Raw genomic sequence first — 27446 nt, 5'->3', positions numbered from 1 at the left:
TGTTTTGGCGAGCGCACGTTCCGAGTTAGTTATATCACCCTATATGCATGCTAAACGTAATTTCACATAACTGACGATATTAATACTTAATCAACTACGCGCGCGCCACAGCCAACTATACGTTTCTCACCACGCTTGGACAAGCCTAAACAATAACTGATAATAAAAAAGAAAAAAAGAAAGAAAATGAAAACGCGCGAAACCTTTTGCTAAGGTCAAAATGGGAGACCTCCCCAATCGATCATGCAACGATTTACTTTAAAGTGGAGGGATCTCTCCGATCGGTCATGCAGCGATTTACTTTAAAGTAGGCAGATCTCTCTCTCCCCATTCAGTTGGCTGAGTGTTAAGGTAGTACTACAATCAGTTTCGTGCGGTAACGTAACAATTACATTACAATGCGTATGCGTTAATACGTAAGAATCGAAAATCGTCTCCTAGAAAAAGTAAACAAAGTAACAAAAATTAGCCAAATTTATGAACACTTAAGAAATATTGCTTTATTATTTCGTATATTTTATATTATAGTTAAAAATTTATAAATAAATTATAGGCTATAGTGATTTCGTCGTCGGTGATGTTATGTTGTTTATTTTATTTGCTGTTTACCGATTATCAATAACGAAAGGAACTAACTAAATCTAGTTACAACTAGATGGCACGTCGGGAGTCAGTGACGCTGGTCGCTACAGAGTTTTTGCTAGTAATGGAAAATACCTAACCTTAAATTCGGTTTACATCAGTTTCTTTATCCGTCGAATAAAGTATCCTTAACATTTCTTAATATTTGAAAAATTTAACTAATATAACAATGCCTGATCACTTAGGAGAAGACATGCGAAAAGTAAAAAGCGAAGAAGGAAAAGAAGAGAAAGAAATAAAGTGTAAGCTTTAAATATTAATTATTTGCCTTTAACTGTGATTTAAAAGAATTTATTAATGTATTATTTCAGCTCTCGATGAAGGAGACATTGCTCTGCTTAAAACTTACGTAAGTGAAATTGTATAATAATTTTGGTAATAATAGATAATAAAATATTAATAAAAAATAAATTTAATTTAGAATAAAGATTCTTGGAATTATTCTAACAAAAATAACGCTAACATATTATGTTTTATACAGGGTCAAGGACAATATACTAAAAGTATTAAAGCAGTTGAAGAAGATATACAAACAATAATTAAACGAGTTAACGAATTGACTGGAATCAAAGAGTCCGATACGGGTCTTGCACCGCCTGCTTTGTGGGATTTAGCTGCGGATAAACAAACTTTACAAAATGAGCAACCATTGCAAGTTGCACGCTGCACTAAAATAATTAATGCAAACTCAGACGATCCTAAATACATTATAAATGTAAAACAGTTTGCAAAGTTTGTAGTTGATCTAGCAGATTCAGTTGCTCCTACTGACATCGAAGAAGGAATGCGAGTAGGAGTGGATCGTAATAAATATCAAATTCATATTCCACTTCCACCAAAAATTGATCCAACTGTAACAATGATGCAAGTTGAAGAGAAACCTGACGTCACGTATAGCGATGTTGGTGGTTGCAAAGAACAAATTGAAAAATTGAGAGAAGTAGTTGAAACACCCTTATTACATGTTAGTATTTTATAATCATTAAATTAATTTTTTTTTGTACAAGATAATTAGAAAAAAATAATTTATTTATTACAGCCAGAAAAGTTTGTTAATCTGGGAATCGAGCCACCTAAAGGAGTATTGTTATTTGGTCCACCAGGTACAGGCAAAACTTTATGTGCTAGAGCTGTAGCTAATAGGACAGATGCCTGTTTTATTCGTGTCATTGGTTCAGAATTGGTTCAAAAATATGTTGGCGAAGTAAGTATAACATATGTCTTGACTCGAAATTATTAAGTAATGCTTAACTAAGAAATAAAGTATGCAGGAGTAAACAAAAAATCATTTTTAAGGAAATATAATGTAGATTTGCGAACTAATGATCAAATCATTCCCTAATGATTAAATTCACTAATGATTAAATCATTCCTTTTGTTATTTTGTTAATCAGACTTTTGATATTTCTAATAGCTTAGGTATTTATAACTTGTTAATGGTGAATATACAAGGTAATTCATAAATGCATGTTGATATTCTGGCAATTACTCTACACATTAAAATAAGTAAAGAACGTTATATGCACATATCTCCTGTATACCTTAGCTTTCAAGTTATGAATCGCCTGGTGTAACAAGTATTTTAAAAATGTGCTTAAAAATCAATTTTTGTACACAAATGTACGTACTCAGAGATGTCTAAATTCTCTAGAATAACTTGATAACAGTTTTTGATACACTATCTGTAAAATCACTTATATTTTTGTGATAAAAATGTATAAAATATCCCTAAAATAAGATTTTTATACCAAATTTAACAATTTTTTTTAATATAATTGATACTATATACATATTTAGTCAACGTACATTGCAAATACAATTGATTTTATAATATACATAAAATTATAGTAAAATTTTGATTCATCAAATCAAATCAAAAAGTTAAAAATTTCAAAAACAATACAGTTACTGGTTCAAGGTTTGATTCATATGCTTAATAAATAATAAGACTTATTATATTTCTAGGTCTGTTAATTTTTTGAGTTATTAGAGATAAAAATTTATATTGTTGAAATCGGTAAAAAATTATTAAATTTGTTGTAAAGTATACATACAGTCAGTGTAAAAAGAATTTGTACGGTAATTAATTTCAACAAAACAAATTTTAACACATAACAAATATATACATATTCTTAGAAGTCTTCAAAATAATTTCCATTTAAAAAAAATGTGATACAGTTACAGTTTAATAGAAAAATATATTAAGATTTAATATCTAAATCACGAAATTTAATTATTTTAATACTTAGTGTTATTCCCTTTTGATTTTATTATAGCTTGAAGTTGTTGCGACGTTGAATTTATCTAATTAATAAGTAGTCTACTAAATAACTAAAAATATTATCCCATTCTTCCAAAACTGCTCCCTTTAAATTATTTCGTGATACATGATGAATGAATGAATTCATTGAACATGGTGAATTCGTATTTTTCGTTTCAGGTAATCCAATGTATATATTTTAATAATATTTATATCTGGGGATTGTGCAGGTCTTTTAAAGTGTTTCCGAACATTATATAAGATTCTGCTCGCATATTATTAACGTTGTGTTTTTGATCATTATGATCCCAACATTTTTATGATGCTTGCATCAGAATAAAATTGTCTTTTAAACCCATTTTTTCTGCACTTTGGTGAAAATTATTTTTTTTAATATCCATATATATATATGTCGGAGATGAAAGGACATCGGAGCCTTCCCTTTGGAACTAAGGGAAAATCCCCTAACACCGTAATCTAGATTCTATCATAGGCGTAATTAAACAATTGTCGTCTTTCGAACCGATTATATTTGTTCGAGATTTGTGATAATGAGCTTGGGCTCGAGGCGACAGCCAGTTGCCGAACGTAGCCGCGGTCGCTTTGCCTAACAAAGGTACGGAGTAATTCTATAGCTCTCCTTAAAAGAAATATTTGTAGCGGCACGCGACAGTAAACATTCCAACGGTTTCTGTCCCGTGGCTCGCCACACGCAGATCCTATTCTTCGGGTATGATGGTTACCAAATGCCGACGCGTCTCCACAGTACGTGATCAGCTAGTCCGAGGGTCGTTATAAACACTAAGATCTAATTACCTAAAGTCCTTCAAACAGACAAACAGTCTTTGTCCCAACTACGGGAAGTTAGGGGAGATCTATTTTTTCAATGAACGACGTCTCCCACTAGCAACTTTCCTTCGAGGGCGGCTAGCATCTTTTTCTAACTACCGATATGGAGATTGACCAATTAGCAGCAACGTCAATTTCCCTTACTTTCCGAACGAAGGCTATCCCCGACGAATCCGATGATCTCGTGTCCTTAGACCTACCCCATCATAATTTTCTTCTGTGGCATCGTCGGGACGGAAAGTCATTCTTTCTTGCGGTCCCATCGACTAATAGAGTAACACCTTACGATCAGTGAATATTACGCATCCGACTTAGATTTTCTGAGCATGTTCATCTGTCATCCCGTCGACCGCGGATTCGTTATTGAACCTAGGATCATTGTCATTAGTTTCTCGAGTATCTAATTACCACGGTTACTTGTCCAATTCTATAATAATCGTATTCGCACTAGTCAATGTTTTCTCTATTGCATAACGACAATGTGTAATCTAAACGAAGTTTCGTTTCACGACCCTAACCCTAATTTTAATGTAAACCCGACATATATTTTATGATTCATAGTGTCAATGAAATGAAGAGATATTCAACACCATCAGCACTTGCACATCCCCAAATAAAACAGATGCTCCACTGTTATACGGTTGGTAGCAGGTTTTGTTTTTTATGTTACATATTTTTTTTTCTCCATACTCTAGATCTAAATTCTAAATTATTCATCAGAGTCAAAGATACCAAATTTTCTTTCATCTGTAAAAATGATTCGTTTCCAGAACTCAATTAGCACGTTCACATACCTCTATGCACAGCTTAATCTCTTAATTCTATTAGTTTCGCTTGTATAATACTTTTTACGAGTCATCCTTCCACGGTATGCTTTTTAAAAAATCTTGTACTTTACTAGTATTTACTTCGATATGCAGCTCATTTTTCAGCGCACTATCAATTTTCAATGCTGATATTTTACGATTTTCTTTTACTCTCCGAATTGTTAGTTAGCTAGTGTTCTCATTTATCTTACTTAGACGACCGCCTCTAAAATTATTTTTAACTATATTAACTATATGATATTTTTTTATAAATGAAATTCAGTTTCTAACTATGTTCAGTTTATAACTACGTAATAAGAATAATAAGAATATTCTATTTTCTGAAGTAAACATAATAATATTAAATTATTATTATTACATTAGATTGAGTAATAAGTTCATTGGTGTATTTTTAAAAGACACATGAATATTTTAGTAGTTTTGTATAATATTAATCAAGAAATAATTTATTCACTCTATTTCTCTATGAATATGTATATATTTTTAAAAAAAAAGCTCAGATACATGTCTTTTTATATTCTTTAAATAAATTTGTGTGATGTCTTCTAAAATGATAAATGAAATGATTAATGAATAATTAATGAAAAATGAATGAACTTATTACTGAAACCAATATTATATCATACTATATTGGTATTATCATTATTGTTGTTGTTGTTATTGTATTATATTATACATGTAATTACATTATATATAACTGTTATATCTAACAGGGTGCTCGTATGGTAAGAGAATTATTTGAAATGGCACGTAGTAAAAAAGCATGTTTAATATTTTTTGATGAAATTGATGCTATTGGAGGAGCTCGGTTTGATGATGGAGCTGGTGGTGATAATGAAGTACAACGTACTATGCTAGAATTGATTAATCAATTAGATGGGTAAAACATATGTTTTATTATTAAATATCTTCAATAATTAATAGTAGGTAATATATAACAGGTAATGATGATATTTATGTGATTTTAAATATTTTAGCTTTGACCCACGAGGTAACATTAAAGTTTTAATGGCAACAAATAGACCAGATACATTAGATCCAGCATTGATGAGACCAGGACGTTTAGATAGAAAAGTAGAATTTGGATTACCAGATTTAGAAGGACGAACACATATTTTTAAAATTCATGCGCGTTCAATGAGTGTTGAAAGAGATATCAGATTTGAACTCCTTGCACGTTTATGTCCTAATAGTACTGGAGCTGAGATTCGATCTGTATGTACAGAAGCTGGTATGTTCGCGATTCGTGCACGTCGGAAGGTAGCTACAGAGAAAGACTTCTTAGAAGCTGTAAACAAAGTGATTAAATCTTATGCTAAGTTTTCTGCAACTCCTAAATATATGACCTATAATTAAATTTATTATGTACACTATTCTTATTTGTTCTAAAATATAAGAATATCAAAATACTGTACTGCTAATTACAATATCATAATTAATTTTCAATTATTAAGTATACAATAAATTGTAATTTGTTTCTTATTTAATGTTATACTTTCGTTACTTTTATACATATTTTCTCATTAAAAATAATATTTCTTCGCTTATACTATTTCGTTCTTTTGAAAACAAGTAGAATTGGTTTTTAAGACCTCATGAAAATTGAATTTTAATGGGGCATCTGGTTTGTTGATTAATAAAGATATCATTCCAAGTTCACCCCCATGCCAAGAAATCTTGAGTCGTTGACACATCTGCACAAAATAAGAAGATTATATTACTTTATATAGCATGTATAAAACATTTGCGTATATTTTAATTGTACCAAAAAAAAATACACAACATATAGTAACAAAAAATTCCTTAGAAAGAGCTAACAAAATAAAAGTTAATCTTATTTCTTTGATGGGACGCTATATTTTATTTATCCGTGCTATCGATAAATTGTTTAATTGTTTGAGTCCCAAGCAGCGCGATCACGCTGTTTAGATTTTGTGTCGAAAAGTTCCAGTACATTTGAACGCTACGGACGACTGACGGTATTTTGTATTTCATTGTTATCTTCTCAATAATTTTTATTGAACAAAACTTGAAATATTTACATACGCATATATAATATAGATGTATTTCATAAAAATAATAAATATGACGAGCGCTATTGCACCGCTTGTTTCTCTTCACAATCGATTTAGACGAGCGCTAACGCGCTGTTCGGGATTTTTCAACCCTGTTTTTTCAAGGACCCCTGTGTCTAAAACGGTTAAGGTCACCAAAATTATCTCTAATTTTCAATGTCATTAAGAAGTGACATTCTATTTAATATCTGATTCTTCAACACGCATTACTTATTTATCAACATATAATATTTATATCAATCATGTACATTTCGTGACTATTCACAAAATTGACATTGATTTATCAAAGGAATTCTGAGCTATTTATCTGATTCTAATTGTCTAATTATATCTATTATAATTCTAAGCAAATATCAATTTATTATTGTTGTGTATAATCTTGTATGTTTCTTCTCTAATAATGCCTATAGAATTCGATAAAAGGACTTTTCATACAAATGCAAACATAATACATGTATATGTGTTGCATAATATAACAAAACTAATCAGAATACTCGGTCATCCATGAGAAAATAAGCTTTTAATAGAGGAATCAATATACCGAACATATTTTTGTATTTGTGTATAACACGAAAACTAAGGCTGTGCACGGTTATCATTAGGTTGCGACGGGAACGGGTATACATTTTGCATAAATTATTTTGATCAATTAAAGATCAAAATAAAGTGCAACATTCCAAGAGATTCATCAAAAATTATTTCACGCTAGGCATTACCGGCCGAATACTTCTTTAGCATAATCCATAACCCATTATTTTTCCTCTTTTATTTATACAATACTAAAAATGATTATCTGTCTCATCAGTGAGTTAAGTCTATTAGATTGGACTATATAAAAATGTGACCGCCTATTCCAGAATAAAATGTAACTCAAATTTTATGAAGCATTTTGAGAATATCTCAGAACTTAAGACTTGAGCGGCGGTAATGTTAATTTTGATGACATATTTCAAGGTCATTGATATCATCCGTTTTAAAAATAATTACCTAAATATCACATCATTCTTTTTATATAGCGACGAAAAAGCAACAAATGATCAATCGATCCTGTTGCGTATCTTTATATCGAATTTTGATACCCAAAGATTTACCGCTTATTTATTTATACTAATATGACAACAAATGGTACCAGAATATACATATAACAAGTGATTGAGAACACACAATATGAAGTTCTAATCGGTATAGGTGAACAAAGCTAGAAGAAGATATAATCGGTCGTGAAATAACAAAATTTCAAGAAATGTGGGGATTGTATAATAATATTGTATAATATTTAATTAATACATAGAATTATAATATAAAAATAATATATAATAATAATAATATAATATAATTAATTAATTAATAAAACAAGATATTAAACTTGAATATTACTGTTAAAAACTATATATTATTTTTTGTGTAGGCATAAAAATGTCTGAAAATCAATATTATATTAAATATTAAAAACTTACCCTTAATAACAATACTTGCATATTTTGCTCTGCAAATCGTCTAGCAATACAAGATCTAGGACCATGACCAAAAGGTAACAATACATATGGATGTACTGATTTTCCACAATTTATTTTACTGCTACTTTCTGAATGTTCACGTAGCCATCTTTCTGGTATAAACAAGTCTGGTTTGTTAAAGTATTCAGGAAGACGACAAGTGACTTGGTTTTGTGTTACAACAACAGTCTAAAAGAAACGAACGAATGAGGCGAACATATTTTTACTTTAGGTATTTACATAAAAAGAAAATATGTTATATATAGCTTTTCTAATATAACAAAATATTATTAAAAATATTAATAAAATGAAGCTGTTATCCATTGAAAGTGAATTCTATTGAAACTTATAGCACATCAACTAATTTACATTTTGCTAAGATTTATAACTTACCCTTTTAGGTACTTGATAACCATTAAGAACAATATCATTTTGTAATATGCGACCTATTCCTATAGAAATTGGATTTAATCGCAAGCTTTCCTTAATGACAGCTTTGGTATACGAAGCATTTCGCAACACAACTGCTGTTATTGGTTGACTATGATCAGCTAAAAACTGTGTGGCTTCAATCCTCAATTTTTCTTGAATATCTTGATGTTTTGCCAGATGATATAAAGCAAAAGCAGTACTGTAAGTAGTCTAGGGGCACAGAAATGTTATATATTTAATTTCTCTCTTTTTATAATCGTTAGCCTACACTATTAAATTAGTAATGTTAGTAAAAGGATAGGGAATTAGTCAAATTCAATTAAATTTTTATATTATGTGTAAGCTTAAAAATGTATAACATATTATAAAATAATATAAGTTATATCACAAGTTTTTAATAAGACATATATCTATTTTAAAAATATAATAGTATCTATATATATAATGTTTCTAATAGTAGTATTTATACCCATAATGTTCCTAGACATTACACTTTGTATAAAAACATATAACATAACATATAATAAGCATTAATTATTTTCAGACTTAATATCATATTAAATGATGTCATCATGTAGATATTTACTTGTTCACTATAAAATGTATATATATAATAATCTGTTTTCTATAAAATAAACAAATTTTACATATGTAAATAAAGATCTAAATTTCTTATTTATATATTCAATCAATACAGTAATTATGTATTTACAAATATCTAAATGTTATTCGTATTTCTTAAATTAATAATAAACATGCACATGCATAAATATAACACTAATATGTAGTTACATCTATAATGATATGTATTATAATATTTACAGTATCTATACCAGCAAGTAACATGTCACAAGCCATGCCCACAATATCCTTAATATCCAGAGCAGGATTTTGTAAATAGGCATTTAAGAATGATTTGTTATGTCCAGTTTTTGTGCTCTCTTTTTTCTGAGATACCAATTCTAATGCAACCCTGATACATTAGAAAGACATAACATATGAGGTATAGCATTTAAAAATAAGCTAAGTATAATATACAGAATGAAATATTTAGATTGCTTGAGCTTTCATTGAGTTAAGCTGATTGATATAAAACTATATTAATACACACACACATTTCTGTCTACTTATGACAAATATTGTTAATGTGACGTTAATAATTATTTTCAGCATATAAAAACCTTCTGTGCTTTTCTTATTGTAGAACTTACAATATAATGATAATAAATTATGCAAATTATCTATGAGCAACTTCAATAAATTCGTGATTTTGAAGACTGTATAATGAGAAATAATCTAGTAATCATAAACAATAAATGATAATCCTGTGTAAGATTAAAAATTATTGCTTACATTTCCATGTATGTTTGTGCCTTACGTAATTTTCGGTACAATGGGGTTTCAAAAAAACGCCATAATTGCAATCCATTATCCAACCTTAACATTACGCTATTTGTTGTAAAGGCAGCCTTGATTAATTTTGAACTTTTAGAATTTTCACATCTTTCTTCTTTTGAGAAACTATTCAATCTTACATCAAAAACAACCAGACATGTCACTAAAATCAAGTAAAGAAAAGATTATTAGACATTAATAGTACATCTTTTTATTTATATGTATATAAATTTATTAATAGTATGTGTGTCTGTTTGTCTATTAAGATATGACACCAATCATTAAATTTAAGTATAACATAGTTGAAATGTAATTGCAAAAAAGAAACTTCAGTTCTATGTATATTAAGAGATATGTGTAATCATATTACATTCAAGGAATAAGCGTGATAAAAGAGGTAAGAAGTCATCAAACTTCTCATTAATACATAGTTCAACAAATTCTTGAATGACATCATCTGTTTCTTTTAAATAATTGATCACGTCTTGAGGTTTACTAGAAACTTTTTGGAACTCTTTTCGTAATCTCCACCATTCTGTCCCATTTCTGAAATTTGTAATACTATATTAAAGTAAATTAATTTAATAGAAAGTTGTATACGCATCATATTAATACTATGCGCAATATCTATTTCTTCAATATCTATCTAAACTATGTACTATATAAAAATATTTATAAAAACTAGTTTTTAACAATAAGTAGTCAAGGAATCAAGTAGTCAGGTGCACAAAATTTTACAAGATTAATTTCTTCATAATTTAACTTGTTTCTATTTAAACATTTTAAAAAATTATTAATGCTATATCCGAAAATTACAAATTTTTTATAGGGTTTCACACTAAAATTAGATTACTAAAAACTTAATATAATAACAACATCTGTAAGAATTGGCAAGTGCTTTTCTAATATAACTTTTTATAACGTGTATTTATTACGTTTTAATCAATCCAACTCGGTTAGAATTATATTCAATATTTGATATCCAAAAATTTGACTATAGTGCAATATATTAACAAAATACCTATGTACTACATATGTATATGCACTATATATAAAAATATGCTGAATCATTAAATACACATATAGATTTTATATACTTAGTACGTATAGATGTTTATCTCTTTCATATCTGATATAGATATTCTAATTAGATATACATATTCTTAAAAGGCAACAATAAAACATTATAAAAGGTTATGTGTGCCTTTTAATAACATGCATATGTACATGTTTCTTCTAATTACAAAAAAAAAAGAAGATATACGTGTAGTAAAATATAAAACTGTATAAAAAATTATCGTCACCAATTGCGTAATCTATACAATATTTTATGTTAAAAAAGATAAAGATTGTATGTACAATATTTTGTTACGAAAAGATTAAGAAAATATATATACATATAAGTATATAATAAATATCTTGCAAAACAATATGTTATGAATTTACATTTTGATTTGAATTACTATTTGTTGGTCTAACATCAAATAGAAAAGCTTTTAATGCTCCTGTGTTTGTTATTAACTTACTAGTAATTAAATAATATAACTAGTTAACAATATAAATTACTACAATAATTTTACTTCATATTAATTGGAAACATTTATAGTCTAACATCAGGTATATAAAGTTAGCTATAAAGCTATATAAAATTTCTGCAAAAATTATAGTAAATTATTGTAAACCGTAAAAATATGTATATTACGTGGGTAATAAACCTCCAGTTTTGTATACATCAGTGCGATCTTTTCGATATTTCAAAAGTGCTAAATGACTTCTCCTTTCTGGATGCAAACCTGATTCCGCTTTGAAAATTTCTGCTATATCTTCCGGCCTATAAACCAATACGACATTTACATTAGGTACTATTTCTTCGCGTACTAGCGGCCCAAACTGTTCCAATTTTCTTTTTCCGCTTTCATATAAATTTGTAAAACTATATTCACCTGTTAAATATTAACAAATTTAAATAAAACAGTATTAATATAATCAGGTTGTAATATTAGACAGTCGCGAAAAAGAAATTTTTATATAAGAGATCGCTTTTTCTAACTTTTTTAAAAGTACTATGTGTCATACTTGAAAATATACAAATACATATTTATTTAATGTAATAAAAAATTCATTTACACAATGATTATAATCAGATATGGTAGTATGTATAGTAAATACGTATAATTTCCTTTTATAATTATATCATAAATACTACATCAAGATGTTTCTATTTGTTTGAATTATTTGATTGAATTATTAATTGATGTTGAGATGTACATGTATAGTAATTTTTAAATTGTGTTTGATTTTCTTACCAATAAATGGTAGATATTTGTAAAGTGTTCCAATAACTGGTAAAGATTTTGGTCCAGGAATATTATTGAAAGCTTTTGGTTGATGATCATTCATTTCGATGTTACATTTTGCAAAATTAGCAGAGTAAAACTTAATATAATATAGCTTCTTTTTTGTCATATATGGACTATACTTCTGCAACCATGTGTACATTGCACTTATACAATAATGTAAAAAATGGATTGAAGTAAGTATCACAATTTTCTAATGGAAAAGATTTAACAAGAATTCAGGAGTAAAGTGACCACATCGGACTGATTTTGAAGACTATGTGTCTGCACCTTTTGGTGCCTGTTCGTGCCCACGAATGTGTCGTTCCTTTCTTATTGTATCATCTCTTTCTAACTTTGCATCATCGTTCTCTGTCCAGTTTACACATAGAATTTCAATGTGTTGCGTACCATCGCCTGAATTCGATGTGTCGGCGATAAAACGTTTTGTTAATGGGTTATCATTTATATGTTATATGTATGTATGTGATAAATATGATAAGATAAAATAGTATAACAAAATAATATATAATAAATTATTAACAAAAGCATTTTTAATATCTAATATTTGAAATAGAAAATGAAGTACTAATGACCAAGAAGTTTAATTTATTGCTGATTATACACATACCATACCTATAACATATTAATTACTTCAAAGCTGTGATATAAAATTTCTATGTACTTGATAATATTGCATCCACTTATATCATTATATTAGTCTCCGATAATCGTAGTAGCATGAAGTAAATTATAATAATATCAGAATTATACAGAGGAAGATATTGTGTAGTACATATGTATTACACTCATTTTAAAAGTTAGCGATATATTCCTTTTATTAGATAAGGATGATATCTTTATCACAGCGAAATGGGAAAATATTATAAAATCTATAGTATCATTTTGTATGGAACTACGATCTATGATTATGAATTTTGAATTTCATTTAAAACGCTTTTTGATAAAACCAATATGTAACGAGCTATTTTAGATAGTAATTCTTATTCACTCACCCTGTATGGCAAATAAAAGATTCATGTAATGAATAAAATATACGTATTATTCATGCAGTTTCTTTAAACTTTTATCGATCTTTTTGCTTATGTTTAGCATTCGTTTCGTATTTAGAATTCCTCGACCCAATTTGAAATCATACATGATAAAATGAACTTTATCTATATAAGGTGTATACAATATTATGTAAGTACGTCACGACTATCACAATGGTATACCATATCATCGAATCGATGGAGATGTATTTAAAAAAAGCTACCGTAGCATTGTATAAACCATGAAACTTACCGTTTGTCTTTCGAACTAAAAGGAAGATATGTCCTTAATCATCGAGTCGTTAACCGAAACTGAGAGCACCTTTCCACTATATATGCATATATATGATTGATCAATTCAATAAATCCTAGTGGCAAGAAACAGTAAATCGGGAATCGGTATTCAAACTCTAACGGTTACTTACTTTAGTCGCTTTGTTTGGTATTATAAGTATAAAATTAAATTAATAAAATTATGCAATGATTAAGATTGTACTTTGGTTAAATATTTCATCAACTAATCATGAAAGACTCCAATAAATGAAATGAGATAAATAAAAATCAATCTTTTTAATATACTTTTCTGGTTTCTTATTTTTATCTCATTTTGTTTCACAGACTTGTATATTGAAATTACTTCTAACTTTCACTGAACACTTAGTAAATATATGTATTGTATAATATGCAATAGAATGTATACCGTATACATAATTATATACAAATTTGATTGGTATATCTATTATTCAAGTATTCTATTAATTATCTGAACAATATATTTCTTCTGTTACTTTAATATGAAATTGGTATTTTACATTGATATTTTACATTACATACAGACTGCTAAGTTATACATTGAGGACTAGATACGTATTTGGGAACAATCAAATAGCGAAGATAACATTGGATGAACAAGGATGAGCAAGACCTTTAGCTAATATAATAAACACATACTGATGAGTTATTGAATTTGAAACAAATACGACAACATTTTAGAAACATATGATAAAGGCAATAGGAACGATAATAATAAAATAAAACCTTATAAAGGCCAATGCTCGAAAAATTGTATTTTATATGCAGAATTGTAAAAATTGGTAATAAAATTAATAAACATTCTGTGTAAAACTATAATTTTATGTAATAGAAATATCAAATAACAATGAAAAAAATATTTATTTATATATTCACATTTTGTATACTTAGTACTATGTCGTACAGCACAAAGGCGTCTGTTCTAGACGTTGTTTAAAGGTTCTTGCTCTTAGACATCTTTATGACATCTGGTACTGGTAATATCTCACAAATGTAACAACATATTTTTTGAACGTCTTATGTATAAATCAAGATGTCCTTAAGGTACCTTATTTACTTACGTTGTACTTTGGTCGTGAACAGGCATTCCCAAAACGACAATAAGAGATACTTAAAATGTAAGATACTTTAAATAAACATAAAGTTCGAAGATCTCTCGTACTCCAAAGGTTAGATATTAATAATTTCAAATAAAAAGCTTGTGACTAACCATCGAAACAAGATAAGTGATAGAAGCGCTAAAAGTATGAGAGCATTACAAAAGTAGCAAGAATTACATAATACCATTGCAATTGTATATTGTAGTATGAATTGGAACAAGGACTTCAATGTTTTTATGGCATATAATAATAAAATTTATCTTTTGTCATACGTTACTTGCATAATTCTCCCTGTAATATTAATATATAGATGTTCTGCTATCTAAAAATTTTCTTACTGTAATCAACATAACATCAACATAACACGGCAACAACATGCTTGTCCAATAATGAAAACATTGCAGATTCAGTTTTATAATATGTTTGTTATGTATAAAATTCCGTAAATTAATGAAAATGAGTCTAAACACAAGAAGATAACGATTTTTCTTTCTAACTAAATATTGATTTTATAAATTTTATTTCCTTTTAATGACAACTAATAAGATACAATTTTCCGATAGGTTTGTTACGACAGCGTCTTCGCGTACATTTCATTTATCTTTAAACCGAAATCTATTAATCAGTTAACGAAGATTTAAAGAAAACACAACTGTTGAAGATTTTTGAACTTCTCTTGTTAATCCACTTTGCGAAAGGAAATGAGTACTTTAATGATAATAATTTAAAAATTGGGAATCAACTATTGTCAAACGATAACAAGTACAAAAAACGAGAGAAATTAATAAAATGGGTAATATTTAATAATTTAATTTTTAATAAATAATTTAATTTAATTATAATAATAATTTAATTTAATAAATAATTTTGACAATGGATGTTCATATAAATACATAATTCAATATAATGCAAATAGAGAAATTATACCTAAATAGAAATTTATTACGTGATTAGAGAATTATTGTTTATTTTGTGTCTTCTACATATTACATATGACTTTCTTACTTATATTTAAGGACATATCCAAGAAGGTTTATCCATATTGTATGATATATTTATCTTATAAAATTGAGTTAGTTTATCAGTAAACTCTCGCACAATAACTGCAACGTGTGGATAATATGCAGTTAATGTGGTCAACTTTATGTATATTACATCAAGTTGCATGTTCAGAATTTTTAATTGTTTGCTAGTTTAGTGTTTCGAATTTTAAATAGTTTAGTTTGCTTAAATGTATTGCATTATCTGTAACCTGAATTGGAAATCGAATAAGAAACAGACATACTAAGATATCGAAAAATTTAACAAGTAGGCAATGGTTGTATTTTACAGAAAATTGACAATTCAAATTTGGATAAAATGTTGGTAATTTATTGTAACGTAAATTATGATATATCAGATTGACTGTAAAAGTAAATCTATGAATTTATGAAATCTATGAAAAAAAAATCTATATATGTACATTATTAAATAATGTATCATAGATGATACTGCTATATGTATATTATTATTACATGTATAGACAAAACTTATGTCATATGTGTTGTTAGTATATTATGCATATTTTTATACATACCTATTTGCGTATTTTAAATTGTTTTTAGATATTTAATGTGTAGAAATATCTATAATCTGTTTATCAATCAATGATTGTTTTAGGACGTTTAACTATATCGTCATTCTGATAACGATATCAATAATTTTGCAGAGTTTATTTGCTATATAATCACTATTGCGTACCCCACTCCTTTTATATGGAAGTACGGTATGCTGTTCGGTGCAAGTACGGTATACCCGCTCAATGTGATGACGAAGTGAGTGGAATTGAAAGGTAGAAAGCATCGTTATACTTCAGAAGGCGGATCGAAGTTCTGGATAAATAGATTCTTTTATTGTATGTTATTGCAATTAGTAAGAGCAAATTGTTTTAAATATGAGGTTTTTTAGTAACTATTGTAACAACGATGTTCGTTTGATGGGAAAAACTGTAATTATAACAGGTGCAAATTGTGGAATTGGGAAAGAAACAGCTAGGGACATATATAGAAGAGGTAAGAATATTTACACTATTTATGTTATTGACATATATAATTCATTCATATAGTTATGAGATAATTTTTGAAATATTACATTTATAATTTTATATATTTTACATAGTTAATGATGTTGTACTTGTAGCACAATTAGTACATTATATATGTTATATTTGCATTTAGTATCTTATATTATATATATATAGCATATATATATATATATTTACTTATTTATGTCATGAATTTATTACGTTACACATATTAATATTCCACTTTAGTTATGAAGAGTTTAAAAATTTATTAATGCCAAATATTGTCATAAGTAGATCATATATTAAATGTATTCATGTACTTAGTGACATAAGTATTACATTGTAACATTTAAATTAAACAAAATATATTACATACAAGTTATTACTGTTACTAATATTATCAATATAAGTATGAATGTGATAACAGGTTCTAAAATAAATTCTCAGTGTTATGAATAAATTGCAGATGTTTATACAAATTTATATTTTTATGAACATCATTAAAGATATAAAATTTAGTCTCCGGAAGATTTTTTGTGTCCACTGAATATCATAAGAAAAACCATCCTTGGAATATTTTATATATTTTTATACATTATGAGCAATTTTTGCATTTGCATTTTCAAATATTTTTACCTATAAATCTACAAAATAATAATTCTATCAATGTATAATTTTGTTTCTTACAGACATTTAATTATTGAGAAATTTCAAGGGAAAATATCAATTATAATTTATTATACGATAATATCTAATTATTCATTTTTGCAGTTAATATATTTCTAATAATACCGTCTATTACAATGTTACATGAACAAGTAAGAAACTCATGTACATTTATGCATATGTATGTGTATAGGACAAGGTTTTTATATGATCATGATATAGAGCTTTATAAATTCAGACAGTACATATATATATATGTACACATATTTACATATATAAATATACATATATTTATATATACATATATGTTTATTTAACTGTGATGTTGTACTTAAGAAATGGAACTTGATTTCTATTTGGTATCAATTTCTCTTCTATTTTTATTCTATATGTGCTTCTAAGCTATTCCACTACTTCATCTACCCACCAGGTATTTAATCCTTCCCATATTCCTTTCACATATCTTGCACATCCTTTCTTCTTCTTTTCTCCAATATCTATTTTCCATATTCTTTTCCATAATACCTCATTTTGCCCTAGATTTGCACCTTGTCATAAGACTGGTTTTCTCTTATATCTCTTTCCATTAAGTACTGTGGCATATTTGTCTTATAAGACAAATTTCACTATTTATTTTAATAGATTCTTATCCTCTTCTTTATTTTTCATACTATTTTGATTTAACTGTACTTATTCCTATATAATATGTGTAATAAAATGTATATAAATCTCTATATAATCTACATTACCTGAGTAAGTTTTAATATATTACATATATTTTGTGAAGGTTATAAATTATTTTTGTAACCCACAATATAAAATGCATATATGTTCTATATGTTCTTCGCAGTAAGTTACATAGGTAAATATATAAAAAATTGGATTATATTACATATTAGGAAATATTTTTGACACCACATTTTAGGTAAAAACACATATAAAACTATAAGATTGCACAAAAAGTTAATAATTTCGTATTCCCTAAAATGTAGTTTAACCAAAAATTAAATTATTATGCTTTGTACTTTGCATGCACATATTATTTAAATATTTAACTTCTTCATTACTATTAATCTTAACAGTGAGAAATAAGCGTCAATATCGAAAGTGGTATATAAATTTTCTCATAAATTATTATTTTATAATTTTGATATAATACCATTATTGGATTGATGTGTAATAAGTTTTAGGTTTCAGACTTCCGTTGAACAATTATATTATTTTACATCGAATACCCATCGAATATGAGAGATACTAAGACTAGATATTTTAGTAATTTATAAAATTGACATACAAAATTTAGCTTGTTTCGTTATTAAATTTGCTACTGTTATGCAAAAGAGCTTATTAGCACTACAGTACTTTATAACCTTTAACCAATAGCAGTAAAGTGTAACTAGTAAAATTTCACTAATAGTACATACATACATACATATATGTATATGCTCCTTTATTAATATATTATTTATTATATATTATTAGTATTATATCGTTTAGAATATAATTAGAAGCATATTTATTCAAAGTAGTCCATTAAAGATTACTTTTTGCATTGTTAAATCAATTTGTCACACCAAGTTTATTCAAGCTTGGATTATTATAGTATTACTTTGCTTATGATTACTAATGTCATATTTTTTAAAAACTTGAAGATAAAAGAATGAAATATTTATGTGAAAGAATATTTTTTGTTTTTTTTTTAATTATAATCTATTGTGATGTTCTCTACTTTACGATAATCTACTTTATTATAATTACTCCAAAATTAGAAACGATATTGTTGAATAAATAAATATTATATTATCGAAGGTTGAATGAATTTATATTATAAGTATTTATACATAACTATTTGTTTTATGTTTATTATATTTATATACTATATTTGTATTATTTTAAGTTTAAAAACATTCCTAGGAATTGGAACATTCAGCGATCATGACAAATTTTATGTTATTAGATTGGTCTTGTTGAGTGTATTATGAATTTGTGTATGATTTGTTGTAGAAATTTGTTTTTTCTTTAAAAATTTCCTATAGTTTCAATAAAAAACATAAGTGTATTTTGATACATTTATGGGTGGAAACATATGACTGTAATTACTACATTCATTCTTCATAAATATATATGTATGGACACTTTGATTAATACATTATTATTATTAATACTATTATTAATATCGCGTGAAATTTCCTTGGAATATACCTGAATTTAATATATAATTGCTCATAAAAGAGATTCAGACACTATATAATTTTGATTTCTAAGTTCTATAATTTCAATAAATGTATAAGGATCAATAGAAGTGTATTATATTATGTTACAGTATTTTCGGTAAAAGTTTATACATATTTACACATTTTACATAAATATTTATACATTAAAAGAACAATTTTCAAGAAAATACTTTTAATATGGGGATTTATGAGACTTTTAAGCTGTTCCAGAATAACGATCCAAAGCATAAGGTATGGATTGTACAGGAATCTTTTCTTTGTAATTGTACACATGTTTTACATGTTCCTGATCTTAAATCCTACGAAACATGTATCGGAGGAATTAGATTGCAGAATTAACAGAATGTTAGAAATGTCAATAGAACAATGAAAAAAAAACGTTTGAAAGAAGAATGGAAACAAGTCATTGTTGATTATTTAAATAAACTTATTTCCATTGTGCCAAAATGTTTACATCATGTCATCAAACATATGGATTATCCAACTTAATGTCAAATTTTAAATATGAATAGTCATTATTAGTTTTAATTTTATGTGTATAATTTAGTTGTTGTTTAGTTTTATATGCATAATTAGTATTAGTGTCCAAAACTTTTTATGATATAAGGATTCATTCTTTCTCAATGTTTTTTTTTAATATTTAGATGACAATAAATAATAACTCAAAAGATTTCTTCTGTTGTTGTCTATATAGCGCAGTTTAACGTAATGTAATACATTTTTGTTGGTCCTTGTAGATTTACTGAAAATATAGAGCTCAGAAATTAAAGTTGTATAATGTTTAAATCTTCTTGTTACCTACTGTATGTACAATTTCAAATACAGTCAAATATTTAGTTTATCGTTTCTTACATCTAATACAGACTCATTATTTATAATCATTATATATTAACGTAACTAAGGTATTGTTATATTGTAATCAATATGAAATTTTAGAAATATTCTTAATGTTACTAAGGCAAAGTACATGATTCAATAAAATTATTATTACTTAGCAACAAAAAGAGTAATAAGAACAAGAGTTCTTACCAATTACCTATGCGTAACTATTTTATGTTATATATTTTTATGCACAATTAAATTTTTGCAAATTCAGAGGCACTACTACTGTTAAATTGTTTTTATTAATGGCGATGTTTTCTGTGAACCTTATAACTAAATTTTTTATTCTATAAAAAGAGTGCTTATTGACTAAAATGTTATATATTATATATACAGTATACTTACACTTAACCGGCTGCTGTAGGATTGGGCTCATGGCCGTTTAATCAGACATGTTTCAGTTATTATTTCTAGATAGTTACAGAACAAAGATTAACGACTAACTATATCAATAACTTCTACTGTACATACCTAGTATATACATATAAACAATATTTATAAAATATTACTTTTTTTTACAAAGTAATTGGTAATCTTTTTCTGCTTTTTTGGTTTAATCTCATCTATTAATCCGATATCGCGCCACTTTTTAAAAAATAAGATATCAATTGCAGATGAATTTTCTTGCTGCTCAATATATCTCATCGCAGTTTCAAGTGCAACTTTTCCTCCTACATGACTCACTCCTTCATTCTTATCTGCACTTAAAACCTCTGAATTATTTAATTCCACACTTTCCATCAATTCTGCTTCTGTAATTGCCTGTAATAATTTTGTTTGTCCCTTTTTTAGTTTATAATTGAAATTATATAAAAATAAATTTGTATCGTCATTTTATGGAAGTTGTTCATATACTAATTCATTCAGCAACAAATTCACTATTTATATGTCGGAGATGTAGGGACAACGGGCCTTTCTTTTGGAATTTTGGGAAGATTCCCAATACTTTGGGCTAAACTATTCATTATAGCTGTACTTAAATAATAGAACTTTGAAGTAGTAGTTGTGATACGATCTGATTATGTTTGTCCGAGGTTTGTGACAGTGGGCTTGGGCTCGAAGTAACACAACTGATCGCCGAACGTAGCCACGGTCATGGGATGAATGTTTTTACTTAACAGTAGAAGTACCAATATTGAGGGATACACGCTGTATTAACAAACAAGCCCCGGGGCAGGAGCAATGACGGCTCTACACGGGTCTGCCTAGTAACGGCGCCTGGAATTTTGTTGATAACTCCGGTCAATACGCAATCACAAATGTGATCGTGTCAGTCTTTTATTCTTATGATCTCCTTGGAGAGTTTACTCACAACGTCAGGTCAATGAGTCAGTGTTAATTGATATGGGTTTGGGGTTAATAATTAATCGATTCACGCAGATTCGATTTTCTCCAATATATTTTTCCGCCTCGCACAACACGTCTTAACACACAGAATACACTCGGTCAATTAACACGTGGTCGATTTCTAAGACAAAAGAGCGTCGTTAGAAGTCGTACCAACTTAACTTGTAGTAACTAGCGATCATACCAACCTAACATCTCTCAACAGTCAGAAGGATACCGTGCGTCACAGCTAACGTCATTTTGAGTTTCAAAACATATTCAATTGCACAAAGAGTTATCCCGTTGACCGTGGATTCGTTTGAACCTAAGAACATTGTCTTTACTTTAAGAGTGACTAATAAACACGTTAAATTGTTAAACCTAGTTAAATCAACACTTGAACACATAATTGTAGATATAAACCTCATTGAACAACTACGATGGCTTGTCCTAATGAAGATACGCAACGCGCCCCTAAAACTAGCGCCAACCCGACAAACCCGACATATATATTTTCTACGTTTAATTATAAAAACAATAACTTTTTTTAAAGGAACGGTTATTTTGACTGGGCACGGTAGAAATAGGTATACAAGAAGTATCGGTAGGTTTAGTGTTAATATCAGGTGATAAATAGAAAGACAAGAATGCCATCTGATAAGAGGATTGTAAGTTAATGTGCGATTCTTCTTTACTTTATAGAGAACGTGTATAGCAATTACGGATATGATATAGCTTATAATACGTTTTCAAATATACAACTGTTTTAATCATAACTTATTTGTAGTTTGTATTATACATTACATACACGTATTACATATTTATATTAACAAAAATAATAAGATACTTTTTATTTTTTAGGTGCTCGAGTGATTTTAGCTTGTCGTGACATTAATAAAGCAACAGAAGCAGTGAATGACATAAAAGAAACTACGTCAAGGTATTTGAAAATTATTTTTTATTTAAAAAATGAACTTGAAATATACTTCTTGAAAAAATATTTCCTTTTAAATTAGAGCAAAGCGATATATTTTATGCTTATCTCATTATTGTTTAAATGGAAATCTAAATTCTAATAAATTGTAGTGGTTCATAAATACACGTATTTAAAATTAATCGATAATTTAATTACTTAGTTGTTTTGATAAAATATTGTATATTTCTCTTGTCGTTTAACGTTCACCTTGTAACTCCATTTTTCGAAAACCAAATTTCATTAAAATTTTATAAATATTAAAAAGAACATTTATATATCGCTATATTCATAGTTGAAGAGATAAGTTAGAATAATTATTCTAATTTGAAACAGAAATAGATTATATACTAATTTTAAAACTAACCATACACTAACAAAGAATTATATATTCGTATACATGGTGTCTCAATCATCGAATAGGATCGTAACCTCGAAATGATATAAAGGTCGCAAAAAAAAGAGAATTCCGGTAGTGGAACTTGCCATACCGCGGTATCTCTAGCAAAAGTATGTATTTCTTAATAATATAATATTTCTAAAAATATTAATTCGGAATACGTTTTGATAATTATCTACAAATGGACATATTTCATCAATTTCAGTGATCTTCAGAATTGATCTTGTTAAGATCAATGTTTTGAGTAGTTTAAAACTTAAATATACTGTATAAATATCGCTCAACCTTCGTTTCATAGATGTGTATCCGTGTTATTAATCTTTTTTATATTAAACTTTATATTAAACTTTTTTTATAATAAACTTTATTTATTTAAATGGAAGTAAAAAAATTGATACTGTTTCAATATTTAAAGATTTTATTTTTGCTCTTTACCTGAAACCAATGACGCATTTCAAGCAAGCAATATTTCAAATGTTTCGAGGCTACGGTGAGAAGGCACATGCTCGTCATTACCTTCATTTGCCATTTCAGCCTGTGTAAAATTTAGAACTATTGTCTTTATCGTACTGAAGTCATTCTATTATATCATTTTTGCTACAATCACCACGTTTCGGTGTTCTACGCAATGTAACGACAGGTTCTTCAGCATCCTTCCCTATTGCTCTTTCTTGTTCGCTAATTTATTTAGTTTGTTCAGAACAAGAAGCGTTAAGAGTCGTCCTATTTTTGGCAGACTTCGGATCAAAGAACGCTATCATCGTTTTTGCCTCATTTCTTATGTGACTGTTTCGCTCGTCGCGCTTCCTTTGTTTTTGCAATACCTGAGAGCAGACCACCTAAGTCCGGCAATTTTCGGCTCTGTTGGCGCCGGTGCCTTGGTCCATAAATCTTGGCATTTTCACGGTTAAGGTCCTTCAGACCAAACAAGCATCTTTTAGCAACTATGACAGAAATAATACAGGAAGCAGCGTGGGCAACCACCACCCATGAATCAGATAGCAGGCAATCAAAAATTATTCCACAGGACATCCTAGATAAAATCAGGGAAAAAAGAAAAGCGAGAGCAAAATATCAAAAAACAGAGAACACAAGAAAACAAGAAAAATCCAAATAAACTTACAAAGGAATTAAAGAATAAAATAAGGGAACATCATAATAACGAATTCTCAAACTTCATTCGAATTCTCAAAATTCATCGAATCACTATCCGCGCATGAGAATACCAACTACACACTATGGAAAGTCACTAACAAAGTTAAGAAAACAATAAAATCAATCCCAGCAATCAGAAAAATGGACAACACATGGGCCAGAAGCAACGAAGAGCAGGCAGAAGAATTTTCGAAGCACCTACAAAATATATTTTCACCGTACGAAATTAATAACAGCATCCCCAGATGGCAAACAAATGAAGAAGTGGAAAATGTCAGCAACACAACTGATAAACGCTGCACCATACTCAGCAAGAGAGTATAGAGTAAGAAGTTACAAACTTAATTAAGGCAACAAAGACAAGTAAAGCACCAGGATTCGACATGATCAATGAAAAAATCTTAAAATACCTTCCCCCAAAGACAATATGACTAACAACGATAATATTCAACGCAATTCTAAGAATACAGTACTTTCCTGCAGTATGGAAAATAGCACAGATCGTAATGTTACCCAAACCAAACAAAAACCCACATCTAACGGCATCCTACAGGCCAATATCATTACTACCTGTGTTTTCCAAATTACTAGAAAAAATAATATATGTAGGAATGTTACATTATAAGTTAACAGAAAAAACAGTATGATAAACACAATATCGTTGCACTCTCACAAAATCGAATATAATATCGCGTTTCGCGAATTCGTTTTTCACTAATTCTACGTCACAACAACACGACGAACTTCTCTCGACCACGATAAATTCAACTCTGATAGCACTTTCCACACTCATTTTTCCTTTAACAAACCTTGGTAACGCTCACAACACTCCTTGGCAATATTAACATATCTTGACAATGTTTATCGACAATCATCCCTCACGCCATGTCCTTTCCTGACGTCACACCATCTCACATATATAATCGCCTAAAACCAACAATAGAGAAAGAAAAACTAATACCGGACCATCAATTTGGATTCAGGAATAAACACTCCACAATAGAACAAATGCACAGACTCGTCAATGAAATCTTACAGGCGCTGGAAACAAAACAATATTGCACGGCACTCTTTATGGACATCGAAAAAGCATTTGACAAAGTTAACCATGAAAAACTTCTTCAAACATTCAAAAAGCAATTTCCAGAACAAATCTACAAACTACACAAATCTTACTTAAACAATAGAACCTTTGTAGTAAAAATAAATGATGCATATTCTGAAATTAAGGATATCAAGGTAGGAGTACCGCAAGGAAGCGTCCTAGGATTAATATTATACACACTATATACGGCAGACATACCAACAATTGTCAACAGCAAAATACTAACGTTCGCGAACGATATGGCCATACTACTAGTGAAGCACGCAAATCTAGAAACGGCAGCCGCAATACTACAAGAACACATTACAAAAATAGAAAAGTGGCTGCAAAACAAACAAATAAAAGCGAACACCAGTAAGTGCAATTACACAACATTTACATTTAGAAAAGGAAAAACACCAGATATTCAACTGAATGGCGCTCGCATAGCACAAACAAAGCAAGTCAAATATCTAGGAATACATTTAGACATACACCTTACATGGAAGCATCACATAAAATCAATAATAAACAGAATACGTAAAAAGAGGAAGCAGATGTACTGGATGTACCAATAGAAAAGCCAAATTAAGCATAATGAATAAACTAAATATATACAAAACAATAATCAAACCAATCTGGACATACGAAGTTCCACTATGGAGGACGGCAGCAATGAGTCACATAAATAAAATAGAAACAGAGCAAGCAAAAATTTTAAGGACAATAGTTAACGCTCCATGGTACGTCAGAAATGAAGACTTACGAAAAGATTTAAAAATTCCAACAGTCAAAGAGGAAATCGCTAGATATGCAAAAAAGTATAAAGAAAGACTTGTAATACACCCAAACCAGCTAGTTGCTGAAACGAATAAAACCATAATAGAAAGAAGACTGAATAAGAAGTATCTCGCAGACCTCACAATAGAAATAAAATAAACAACTTGGCAGATGGAACCCCACTGGGGGTAACCATCCACATGTTATATTATTATACCACTAATGTCCTACTGGACAAATTGTAAAATTTAAATAAATAAATAAAAAAAACTTGGTGAGTCTCTTATAGCTTACAACTTAAAATGATTTCATATACAAATTAATATAAATTATACAAATTAACGTATATAACTATTATATTTTAATATTTTATGTATCCTTACATCTGAAAGAAGGACATTCGTTAAATATTAAGCTCTGTATTGTCGCTTTGTATGGTATTTTATAAAACAATCGTCAAGATGTATTTTCGGCTTGTCGGGGCAAGTATTGCAGTCATATGTTGCTTAATATCTTTCACTGGGATTGTTTCGTTGAAAACAAACCTTGCAATTCTTCTTAACTCTTGTTGGAATAACACGTAGCTTTCCATTCAATCGGATTTCATCGGAATTAGAGTTATATGAAACAGTTATATGAAACATAGGATTCTGTTAAAAATACATTATTTCTGTATGAGGCGATATGTTATTCAAAACTATTTAATATTGTTTCACACAATCTTTTCTATGTTTTATAAATGTATGTCGGGTGTACATTAGAATTAGGGTTAGGGGCGTAAAGCGAATCGTCGTTATGCAATAGAGAAGACATTGGCTAGTGCAAATACGATTACCATAGAACCGGACAAGTAACCGTGGTAATTAGATACTCGAGAGACTAATGACAATGATCCTAGGTTCAATAACGAATCCGCGGACAACGGGACGGTAGTCGTACGCACTCGCAAAATCTAAGTCGGATTCTGTGTTAATATTCGCTGACCGTAAGGAGTCAATCCTTTTTTGTCGATGAGACCGCAAGAGAGAATGACTTTCCGTCCCGGTGATACCCCAGAGGAAAACTATAACGGGGTGTGTCTAAGGACACGAGAACATCGGATTCG

General features: G+C 28.6%; 3 protein-coding genes and 2 long non-coding RNA genes across 14 annotated transcripts in view; 3 read left to right on the top strand and 2 right to left on the bottom strand.

The window, feature by feature from the left end:
* The first annotated feature begins 558 nt into the window (after positions 1-558).
* On the top strand, positions 559-5987 carry LOC100746031 (26S proteasome regulatory subunit 7). Its single transcript, XM_003492134.4, has 6 exons — positions 559-884; positions 954-991; positions 1124-1606; positions 1682-1846; positions 5292-5458; positions 5556-5987. The coding sequence occupies exons 1-6, from the start codon at positions 812-814 to the stop codon at positions 5932-5934; spliced, it is 1305 nt and encodes a 434-aa protein (XP_003492182.1). The 5' UTR covers positions 559-811; the 3' UTR covers positions 5935-5987.
* Positions 5710-12774, bottom strand: LOC100746153 (cytochrome P450 302a1, mitochondrial). Of its 2 annotated transcripts, XM_033322669.1 has the most exons (10): positions 12604-12774; positions 12283-12457; positions 11770-11807; positions 10347-10522; positions 9935-10139; positions 9404-9554; positions 8543-8791; positions 8111-8338; positions 6083-6272; positions 5710-5866 (listed from the first exon to the last, which is right to left on the bottom strand). In XM_033322669.1, exons 2-9 carry the CDS (start codon positions 12370-12372, stop codon positions 6123-6125), a joined length of 1287 nt encoding a protein of 428 aa, XP_033178560.1. In that variant the 5' UTR covers positions 12373-12457; positions 12604-12774; the 3' UTR covers positions 5710-5866; positions 6083-6122. The 2 variants fall into 2 exon arrangements, with proteins under 2 accessions (XP_033178560.1, XP_012245116.1); XM_012389693.3 differs by having other exon boundaries at positions 11679-11919; positions 12283-12774.
* Positions 8046-8331, top strand: LOC117152099. Its single transcript, XR_004462346.1, has 2 exons — positions 8046-8184; positions 8255-8331. It is a non-coding gene; the product is annotated as an uncharacterized LOC117152099 (long non-coding RNA).
* Positions 12775-16375: 3601 nt separating the features above from the next.
* LOC100745829 (retinol dehydrogenase 12-like) overlaps positions 16376-27446 on the top strand; it is a 17281-nt gene continuing 6210 nt past the window's right edge. For 4 of the 9 annotated variants that reach the window (XR_002947329.2, XM_024369989.2, XM_033322671.1 and 1 more), the window contains exons 1-2: positions 16376-16827; positions 22811-22889. Coding sequence is in view for 8 of the 9 variants with exons in the window: in XM_024369989.2 (XP_024225757.1) it covers positions 16710-16827; positions 22811-22889 (197 nt within the window). In the remaining variant the exon portion in view is untranslated. Of the gene's footprint in view, positions 16828-18308; positions 18370-19376; positions 19634-19978; positions 20144-22810; positions 22890-27446 lie in introns of those variants that run through there. The other 5 variants (XM_012389697.3, XM_024369988.2, XM_033322670.1 and 2 more) reach the window with 5 other exon arrangements.
* LOC117152100 lies at positions 18006-19158 on the bottom strand. The gene is made up of 2 exons (XR_004462347.1): positions 18667-19158; positions 18006-18203 (listed from the first exon to the last, which is right to left on the bottom strand). It is a non-coding gene; the product is annotated as an uncharacterized LOC117152100 (long non-coding RNA).

The sequence above is a fragment of the Bombus impatiens genome, unplaced genomic scaffold (assembly GCF_000188095.3).
Source record: "Bombus impatiens unplaced genomic scaffold, BIMP_2.2 scf_0649, whole genome shotgun sequence".
Classification (NCBI taxonomy): Eukaryota; Metazoa; Arthropoda; class Insecta; order Hymenoptera; family Apidae; genus Bombus; species Bombus impatiens.
Note: the sequence above shows the minus strand (reverse complement) of the source record. Positions and strands in the feature narration are given on the sequence as shown.